This window comes from Zasmidium cellare, assembly GCF_010093935.1.
Source record: "Zasmidium cellare ATCC 36951 unplaced genomic scaffold M409scaffold_11, whole genome shotgun sequence".
Classification (NCBI taxonomy): Eukaryota; Fungi; Ascomycota; class Dothideomycetes; order Mycosphaerellales; family Mycosphaerellaceae; genus Zasmidium; species Zasmidium cellare.
In genome coordinates, this window is record NW_022986955.1 from 364,629 (window position 1) to 374,127 (window position 9,499).

A 9,499-nucleotide genomic window follows, 5' to 3' on the forward strand; every position below is an offset into this window, starting at 1 on the left:
GGGGATGGGAATGGGGGAGGGAAGGGGAAGGTGGATGGGTTGTGATGAGGGGAGGTGAGGTGTGTTCTGTATGTTGATTCCTAACAAGGCGATAGGAAGATCTTCATCTCTAGCTCACGAAAGCATACGGAGATACTCCATCAACCCTAACGACAGTAGTCACGACCATCATCTCGAAGAAGCATCGGAGAATACTTCCCGCTCTCGGTACCTTCCTTTCTCGAACCTGCATAGACCCGTAGGGCAGAGCGGAGCTGAAACAGAAAAACACTTAAGGTTGGAGCGATCTCGCCAGGCACGTTGTCTTCCCTCCGCCAGACTTCTCGCTTCCGCTTATACATCAGCCGCAAGGGGCAAGCGAGAGAATCATCTTCGGCTTCATTTGCTCGCCTGCTATCCTTGGGTGTGGTTAGTTACTAACAGAGCCGAAATGTGTCTAGGACAAGCTGAACGAACAACGACCAACGACGCTATGTTGGTGGCAATGTTTGATGCTGCTGTTGCGGCTGGAGGACTACTATTCTTTCGTTATTGTACTGGAAGGTGAGATTCTTTCCTTGTTCATCAATCTTGGTCTTGTTTCCGGGCATCCTGTGTGGTTTCTCTTTTGGATACTGTGTGAGATAGCATGGCGTGGCGACCGGGATTGTCGGTTTTGGCTGTGTTGTTGAAGAGTGAGGTCTTTGCTGGTGAGTGTCATTCTTCAGATCGAGGGTACTGAACATGGACTGATACTGAGGAAGCATCTCTCGTGAATTCGACCTCGTCGTTTTCGAACACGACATCGTCGGTCGCTACCTCATCGAACTCGACTAGCTCTACTTCGCACGGAGTTGGAGCTTTCATATTACAAGGACTTGGAAGCTCACAGACGAGTACGACCTCTGAGAGTTCTTCGAGCGTGCAGTCTTCGGAGAGCACATCTTCGTCTTCATTGTCGAGCAGCGTATCTTCTACTTCATCCGCGAGCAGAGTTTCCTCCTCTCCATCATCAGACGGCACCTCCTTAACTTCATCATTGCACGGCGCCAACACATCAGCAACGGCACACCATGCTTCTGGGACGATCCACAACCTCGCACAAATCACGCCGCCTCCCAATGCAACTACTTCCGCTGGCAATGGGACGGGGGTGTTGGTCACTCAGTATGCTCCCTTCTCATACCTAAACGGCTCCCTCACGTTCGAGCCAGTGGTCTGGACCGGCAACGACCCAAACCTGGCCAGAGCTGAATCGTGCTGGTCTGCCATCACAAGCCAGCAACTCGAATCGTCCTCATTCTACGACGCCTCGGTCGCCAATCGTACTTGGCCTATCACGGAATCCTCGACCGTCTACAATGGAACGTACACGTATACCACTGTCATCTACCCTACGGACGCCAGCACCTACAGGCTCTGTGATGGCTCGCCTCGTGCCGACATCAAGCCCGCGACCCAAGCTCTTACCACCGTATCCTCTGGGTATCCATCGACCTTTCTCTTCAACGTGACAGCCACACCAACGACGAGCTTGTCGCCGCCTTGTGGCACCCCCAACACTGGCGAACTCTGCTACGATTGGTTCAGATATGGCAACCTCACTGGGGATTATAACGGCCACGAGTCAAACGACGCCCGGCTACTCCACCACGAATGCGGGTATCCCTCTCATTTCGCTCCGAACTCTTTCAACGCCACCAGCTGGCCTTGCTTGATTGCTGGTGGACCGGTCCAATTGTACTACTTTCCTGTCGACACTGGCAACCAGAGCTCCTGCAGCAACCGAACAGCCATCTCATCGGGTTCGCCAACGACACCTGCTCCAACCGTTGTCACCGATGGCCTCACACTGACCAGCGGCTTCGTTTACGTGTCATTCCAGACACTCTATGCGCAATACGACGGCTTCTCATACGGCCCCGGCACAGGCTACAAAGACCTGATCATGACCCTAGCCTCATCTCAAGTCAGCACCAACTGTGGTAATGGGGACGTCAGATCCGCCACCGCCGGGACCCAAATCAACTTTGCAGACTTCAACTACCCGATTCCGGCCAGTGCGTACAGCTGCGCTCACCCCTGCGAAGCGTCGTGCGTAGACGCTACATGCACACCACAGGCGTGCTCGACGATTTGGGATAACTTCAATCCGGTCATGGCGATCCCCACGCCGGTTTTGGACTTGCAGGAGGCGTGGAAGACGTGCAGTTTTGCGGATGAGAATGGAGTCAACTGGCTGTTCGTGTTCACATCATCCCAAGATGAACGCGATGCTGACTGACGTTTTGCTTCACAGATTCGACCCTCCAATCGCCCTCACGGCTGCAGCCAACGAAGTCAAGCCCTCACTACCAGGAGGAGGCGGCAGCTCACCTGCCAGTCCTACCCCAGCACCAGGTCAAGGCCAGTCGTCCCAGCCTGCTGAATCCCAGCCATCAGCAGGTGAAGTAACCGTCCCCTCGCCTAAACCAACGCCTACGAGTCCAGCAGCTCAGCAGACTAGTCGCCCTGCTGCTCCTGAATCTGACAATCTGCCATCTACGAACGGCAATCAGCAGCCGTCGCCGAGCAAAAACGATAACCCTCCTCAATCGAACAATGCGGGTGGCTCGCCTGCTCCGTCACCATCGAATGGCGGCAATGGGCAGAGTCCAAGCAATCAGAACTCACCCACGAATCCCAACTCGCCTGGCTCTCAAAATACTCCCGCGCAGAGCTCCCCTGCGCCTCAGAATAGTCCAAGCAACCAGAACTCGCCAGCTCCTCAGAACAGCCAAGGCTCTCAGGAATCACCAGCGCCGCAAAACAGTCCTGGAGCCCAGAATAGTCCCAGCAACCAGAACCCGCCTCAAGATACCCCAAGCACGAACAACCAAGGCTCTCCATCCAACCAGCAGAGCAATCCGAACGGCCAGAACAGCCCATCCAACCAGCAAAACAGCCCAGCTGGCTCCAACAACAACAACAACCAACCCGCCCCATCCATAGCCCAAGTCACCGCAGGCAGTAACACAATCCAAGCAACCCAACTCCCCGGCAACAGCGTCGTCGTAGCAGGAACAACGCTCGCCCCCGGCGAAGCAGCCACAATCTCAGGGGTAGCCGTGAGCGCCGACCCGTCAGGGGCGGGTGTGGTTGTAGGTTCGCAGACTGCTGCGTTTGCGCCGGCGGCTGCGCAGAATAACAACAATGAGGGTGTGTTTGCGGCTGGGGATATGACCATCACAGCTGCCAACGTTCCTGGAGCCACGGGTGCAGTTGTTGTTGCGGGGAAGACGCTTTCCCAGGGCGGGAGTGCGGCTGTGGTGAATGGGCAGATGATCTCTCAAGGCTCCGCGGGTCCTGTCGTTATCGATGGCGGCAACACGCAAGCGCTGAACCGCGTAGGCGGCGAGGGCTCAAACGTCTTCGCCGCAGGGAGTGTCACAGTCACAGCCTCGCCGGGCGTTTCAAACGCCATGGTCATCGACGGAACGACTCTCTCCCCCGGCGGTTCCGCAGCCGTGATCAACGGCCAGACGATCAGCCAAGGCTCTAGCGGCCTCGTCGCCTTCAATGGCGATACCACGCAAACCCTCAATGCCATCTCCAACCCCAACCCAAGCGTCTTCAGAGCAGGCAGCCTCACCCTCACAGCCTCCCCCGCAACAGGCACCGACAACGCCATGGTCGTCGACGGAACGACTCTCTCCCCCGGCGGTTCCGCAGCCGTGATCAACGGCCAGACGATCAGCGCCGACATATCAGGCGGTCTTGTCGCGATCGGTGCTTCGGGGACCTCAACCCTCTCCCCAGCAACGAGTGCAGGAGACGGCGACGCGCAGACTCTAGCGTTCGGGAGTTTGACCATCACGGCTAGTGCTGTTCCAGGGCAATCTGGTGCGTTCGTCGTGGATGGGACGACGCTGTCGCCTGGTGGGAGTGGAGTTGCGGTTGGCGATGGGATGGCGGTTAGTGATGCGTCTGGGACGTTGGTGGGGGTTGGGAGGAGCACTACTGCTGCGTTGTCGACTGTGGTTGGGTCTTCTTCTTCTTCTTCGAGGACTACGGCGGCGACGACGGGAGGCAGTTCGAGTGGTTCGTCTTCAGGATCTGCTGCTTCTTCGACTGCGACGTCTGCTGCTACTGCTGCTGGGAAGGTGGTGGGGCATGGTCGGAGTCTGGGGGCTGTTGTTTTGGGTTGCATTTGCGTTTGCATGATGATGATATAGATGGTATAGATTATTTGGTAAATCTAATGTTTGAGTGATTGATGGATTGGATCTGGGGTATCTATCTGCTTTCTTTCTGTCAGCTTTGACCCTCCCTTGAGCTTCTTACATTGTCAACTCAGTGACTGACTGGAGTACAGGTATTGTACATCCCCTCTCACACGCTCTATTTCTTATATTTCCCTTTCCTTGCCAAGTTGTGTGCGACGATGAGCCCTTCACGGCACCTTCTCCGCCTCCTCAAGCAACTCCTCCACCTTGAAATTCTCATCCCCACCACTGAACTGCTCCATAAGTTTCCTCCGATTCGAAGCATTCGCCTTGGCCGAATCCGTATGCGCCTCAAACCCATAGAACTTTTGCAGCGTCATGAGCAAAAACTTCCCCTCGTCCACCGAAATCCCTTTATTCTCCATCACCCTGCCCTCCAACAGCACCAATCCCTTCTCATCCGCCAGATCTAAGTGGTGTGTGATTGTCGTGTGCGGCTGCGCGTACTCGCCGCGGAGTTTGAACTCTGCGAGGTGCGTGAAGAGGACTGTGGCGGTTGTTGGTGAGGGGAATGTCCATTGCAGGAAGTGGATTTCTGCGCCTTGGCCTTCTCGTGGGAGGGGCAGGATGAACTGTGGATGTTTCTTCGCTGTCGCTGCTATTCGGCGGAAGGTTTCTGTTTGCATGACTGCACACAGGCTTTGTCCATCTCGTACGTGTCGTAGCCGCCAAATTGTTTCCATTTCTTTCTGGGGAAGTTCGGCGGTTTTCTCGACGTCGATGAAGCTCGACAGGGTCTTTACGGGTGGATCACTCTTGGGGATCTGCGGTATTTGCGTAGGCTGCGGCGGTGGAGGCGGTTGGAAGGGGATCGTTTCGGCCGCATTCTCAGGTCGAGGTGGCTGTTGTTCGCTGAGGGGAGCATTGACACCAGGCACCACAGCCTTCTTCTTGAACTCGTTGATCTTATCCGCGTACGCACTTCGCAGCTCTTCGGCATCTTTCAGCCCCTTCTCCCTAGCCTTCTGATCCAGCTTTTGTCTGTATTTGTCCTGGACTTTCGAAGGGTTCTGGTGGGCGGCGTAGAAGCGCACATCGTGGACTTGAGCCCATCGTCGCTGGGAGGCTCTGGTCGGCGCTGATGCTCTCCCGACGCAGCGGCGGAAGAGCAGCGATGACGGGTTCATCTTGGTGGTGTTCAGGTGGTCAATCGCAAGCGTGGCTGTCTTCGACATGTGCTAAGTCGGTCGGCGCGTGGTTAACTCCGCTTGCCGGCCCCGGGTCGGCAAGAACCGGCGGCCCAGCCTTCTGGCGAGTGAATGTCGTGCCTCGGCGGAAGTCGACCGAGGACATGGAGCTACACAGACGGGAGTGAGTTGTTGATATGGCACCTCTCGCTTCTCCCTCTCTGGGCCTTTGCCGTTCTGCAATCCCTCCAAAATGCCTACCTCCAGCCCATACCCATCCCTCGACATCCCGGACGTCGGTCTGTTCCAGTTCCTGTTCGAACGGAAGGATCGCGAGTTCCCAGACGACAAAGGTGAGGCTGTCCTCATTCGGCTTTTGACCTGCGCAGCCAATGCTAATCGATGTATTAGTCCTCTACGTCGATCCCGATTCAAATCGTTCCTACACCTTCAAACAAGTCAAGGACACTGCCATTGACTTTGGCAAGGGTCTCAAAGGTCTCTGGGATTGGCAGAAAGGCGATGTCCTCGCCCTCTACACGCCGAACTGTATCGATACTCCCGCCGTGACATGGGGAACGCATTGGGCGGGCGGCATCGTGTCGCCAGCGAACCCGGGGTACACAGAAGAGGAGCTGGCATATCAACTGAAGGATAGCGGAGCGAAGGCACTTCTCACGCAGCTTCCGTTTGTGGATGTTGCTTTGAAGGCTTGTAAGAAGGTGGGCATACCGCAGGATCGCATCGCGTTGATTGGAGACGCTCGCGATCCGGAGGGGAGGTATAAGCACTTCACGTCTGTGAGGAATATCTCGGGCACGCAACGGTTTAGAAGAGCAAAGGTCAACCCAGACAAAGACCTTGCGTTTTTGGTGTACTCCAGTGGAACAACTGGTTTGCCAAAGGGTAGGAATGTCTGATTCGAGTTCATGAACAATTGCTGATTGTCGTACAGGTGTCATGCTGAGCCACCGGAACATCGTTGCCAACACCCTTCAGATCACAGTCGGCGAGGAGCCGCTTTCGTGGAAACCGAGCAAAGAGAGTCCAGATGGAGACGCAATCCTGGCATTCTTGCCGTTCTTCCACATTTACGGATTGACATGCCTGATCCATCAAACCGCATATCGTGGATTCAAGTGCGTTGTCATGCCCAAGTTCGACATCGAAGCTTGGTGTAAGATTGTCCAAAACCACAAGATCACCATGTCGTATGTCGTCCCGCCTGTCGTTCTCCTCCTCACAAAGCATCCGATTGTCGACAAGTACAACCTGAAGTCGCTGCGAATGATGAACTCAGGTGCAGCGCCGCTCACACGAGAACTGGTCGAGGCAACATACAAACGAATCAGGGTGCCCATCAAGCAAGGCTACGGCCTTTCAGAGACCAGCCCAACGACACATACTCAGCCATGGGACCGCTGGCAGAGCACTATTGGCAGTGTCGGCATTCTTCTCCCGAACATTACCGCCAAGTACATGTCCGCTGAGGAGAAGGAGCTGCCGAAAGGAGAGGTTGGCGAGTTGTGGTTGAAGGGACCGAATGTATTCAAGGGCTACTTGAATAATGTCGAAGGCACCAAGAATGCGCTCACCGATGATGACTATTTCAAGACTGGAGACGTTGGGTATCAGGATAAGGATGGCAACTTTTACATCACCGATCGTGTGAAGGTGAGTAGAAAGTCCCGACTCTACCATTGGACATGTTTACTGACCTTGGAGCAGGAACTCATCAAGTACAAGGGCTTCCAAGTGCCACCAGCAGGTCAGTCTACTGCCGTTCTTATGTTGGACATTAGCTGACCACAAGAATACAGAACTCGAAGGTCTCCTAGCCTCCCACGACAAGATCGACGACGTCGCAGTACTAGGCGTCCAACGCGAAGATCTGGCAACCGAAGTGCCCCTCGCCTTCGTCGTTCCAAAACAAGGCATCGACGCCAGTCCATCTCTAGAGAAGGAAATCGTCGACTGGCTCGCGGCCAAGGTCGCGAATCACAAACGACTCAGGGGCGGTGTGAAGTTCACGCAGGAGATTCCAAAGAGTGCGAGCGGGAAGATCTTGAGAAGGCTGTTGAAGACGAAGTATCAAGAGGAGGTGGCGAAGGGTGCGGCGAAGGCGAAGTTGTAGTATATTATGCTGGTGAAGATCGCAGTTTTAGAGAACAGTTTCCATGTGCCAGAGCAGATGATCTCCGATCTCCCGCAAGCGACCATGCATGGAGTCGCACCCCGGGTTGTCTCAAGGGCTGATAAGCAATCGATGCGAATGCTAGTTAATGACGCAAACTTCATTCCGACGAAATTGAGTAAGTCCAGACGACGCTAGGTATGGTCGCACAGCAGACGCAAGGAGAGGACGTCTGCAGGGAACTGTGCAGGGAACTGTGCAGCGAGCTGTTATCTTCACGGTTTGCTATGGGCAAGCATGGCTCTACTCGCAGACTGATTGACTGGCCTACCGGTATCCCAAGTGAACGCTCCATTGTCAGTGGGATACGCAGAAATGATTTATCACTTTCCGACGAATTCGTTGATCGACGAATCACCCCTGCGAGGCGATTGCAATCTGCCATTGGAGAAGACCAAGTTGGGATTTGTGACAGATCGAAACCTGGAGATGGCCAATATGGATACTTGCAGGTGCGAACCAGGATCACGGGATTTCTGTCACGGGAACCCGCGTTCCTTCCTCTTTTAGAAATAAGCTTTACGAGCTAGCGGCTAGCGCGGTTTCCCTGGGACGTCTTTGAACTTTACGCTCTGTTTGAAGCTTTCCCTAAACAACATACTCTACCTACGGCTGCCTTGACGATGTCTGCACGTCGCTTGGCCGAGATCGACCAGAGAGATATCATTATGGGCCGCAAGCGTGTGCAATACGGCGACACGCCGCCGCCCTCCAGTCCTGAGGTGCGACGACCATCCCTCGTTCACGAATCTCGACCGTCACGACATGGTCCACCTCGTGGACACCATGGTCGTCAGGACTTCCGGCGGGATAAGGAGCTGCGTCGCATTCTGGACGGCCTGCGAGTTGACGAGCCCACGATGACTGGGCTCGAGAGACGCTGGCTGGAGCTCAAGGAAGAGGCACGAAACGCCAAGAAGGCGAGCGAGGCTCGTGAGCGCGAGATTGACAACCATAAGCGTCACATTCACAACATGAAGGCTGCCAAGGAGAATTTGGAGAGCAAGCTGGTCGCTGCCCAGGACGAACAAGCACGGACTTCGGCATTGCTGCAGGCTGAGCAGCTGGGGCGCACGGGGGATCAGAAGATACATGCGCTGGCGAACGACAAGAGAAGTGAGGAGTTGGCGTCTATGCGGGCACTGGTGGACGAGAAGGACAAGAGCATGCGTGACATGTACAAGAGCCTGATGGCCACTATCAGCGCCTCGTCGGACGAGGAGAGGCTTCGTCTGGCACTCGACACTCAGGCACAGCAAATTCTTGGTTTCGTCCAGCGACTGCAAGCGGATGTCGCGGCGAAGGAGGCCCAGATTGAGGAGTTGCAGGCAGATGTCACGGAGAAAGAGGGTAGAGTCAAGCAGATTGAGGATCTGCTTGATGAAGGTGTCGACCTCTTCAAGGACGCGATGCAGCAAGAAGAGCTCGCCAAGGAAGTAGAGAAGCGAGCGGCCGCGGCGGAGGAACGGGCTGCAGAGGCAAAGCTGCTTGTTGCAGCAGCCGAAAAGCGCGCAGAAGCAGCCGAAAAGCGCGCAGAAGCAGCTGATCGACGTGCTGCTGAGGCCATTAAGACGGCAGAGCAGCAGCAACGCATCATTAACGGGTTCGTACAGCAGAATGCCGCCATGCCTTTCTAGTAGCACTCAGGCCTGCTCCATTAACGTACTTGATGGGGAAGCTGCGCAGACGGTGAAGCTGCGCACGGATCCGCGACACTTTCGCGTTTTCTTTTAATTTCTCGCGACACGCTTAACTTTTAACTCTTCTACTTTATAGATCTCGAGCAGCGTATACTAGACGTAATATCTGCTTATAAGAATAATCTATATACCTCGAAACGTAAGTATGCTACCGCGTTTTCTATTAGCGAATCTACGCTTCGACTACGGCTCGCCGGCGGCGTTTCTCGATCTATCGCGCACGAACACGAGTAA

The 9,499-nt window shown here is 55.0% G+C and overlaps 4 protein-coding genes across 4 annotated transcripts; 3 read left to right on the forward strand and 1 right to left on the reverse strand.

Annotated features, from left to right (window-relative positions):
* Window positions 1-628: 628 nt before the first annotated feature.
* M409DRAFT_20880 (uncharacterized protein) lies at window positions 629-4,193 on the forward strand (the record flags this gene model as incomplete). The annotated part of the gene is made up of 3 exons (XM_033805600.1): window positions 629-689; window positions 744-2,220; window positions 2,279-4,193. The coding sequence occupies 3 exons, from the start codon at window positions 629-631 to the stop codon at window positions 4,191-4,193; spliced, it is 3,453 nt and encodes a 1,150-aa protein (XP_033669756.1).
* Window positions 4,194-4,411: 218 nt separating this feature from the next.
* Window positions 4,412-5,371, reverse strand: M409DRAFT_65233 (uncharacterized protein; the record flags this gene model as incomplete). Its single annotated transcript, XM_033816419.1, has 1 exon — window positions 4,412-5,371. The coding sequence occupies one exon, from the start codon at window positions 5,369-5,371 to the stop codon at window positions 4,412-4,414; it is 960 nt and encodes a 319-aa protein (XP_033669757.1).
* Window positions 5,372-5,624: 253 nt separating this feature from the next.
* Window positions 5,625-7,505, forward strand: M409DRAFT_20882 (uncharacterized protein; the record flags this gene model as incomplete). Its single annotated transcript, XM_033805601.1, has 5 exons — window positions 5,625-5,724; window positions 5,783-6,277; window positions 6,327-7,045; window positions 7,100-7,139; window positions 7,192-7,505. The coding sequence occupies 5 exons, from the start codon at window positions 5,625-5,627 to the stop codon at window positions 7,503-7,505; spliced, it is 1,668 nt and encodes a 555-aa protein (XP_033669758.1).
* Window positions 7,506-8,188: 683 nt separating this feature from the next.
* Window positions 8,189-9,202, forward strand: M409DRAFT_20883 (uncharacterized protein; the record flags this gene model as incomplete). Its single annotated transcript, XM_033805602.1, has 1 exon — window positions 8,189-9,202. One exon carries the CDS (start codon window positions 8,189-8,191, stop codon window positions 9,200-9,202), a length of 1,014 nt encoding a protein of 337 aa, XP_033669759.1.
* Between the last annotated feature and the right edge of the window lie 297 nt (window positions 9,203-9,499).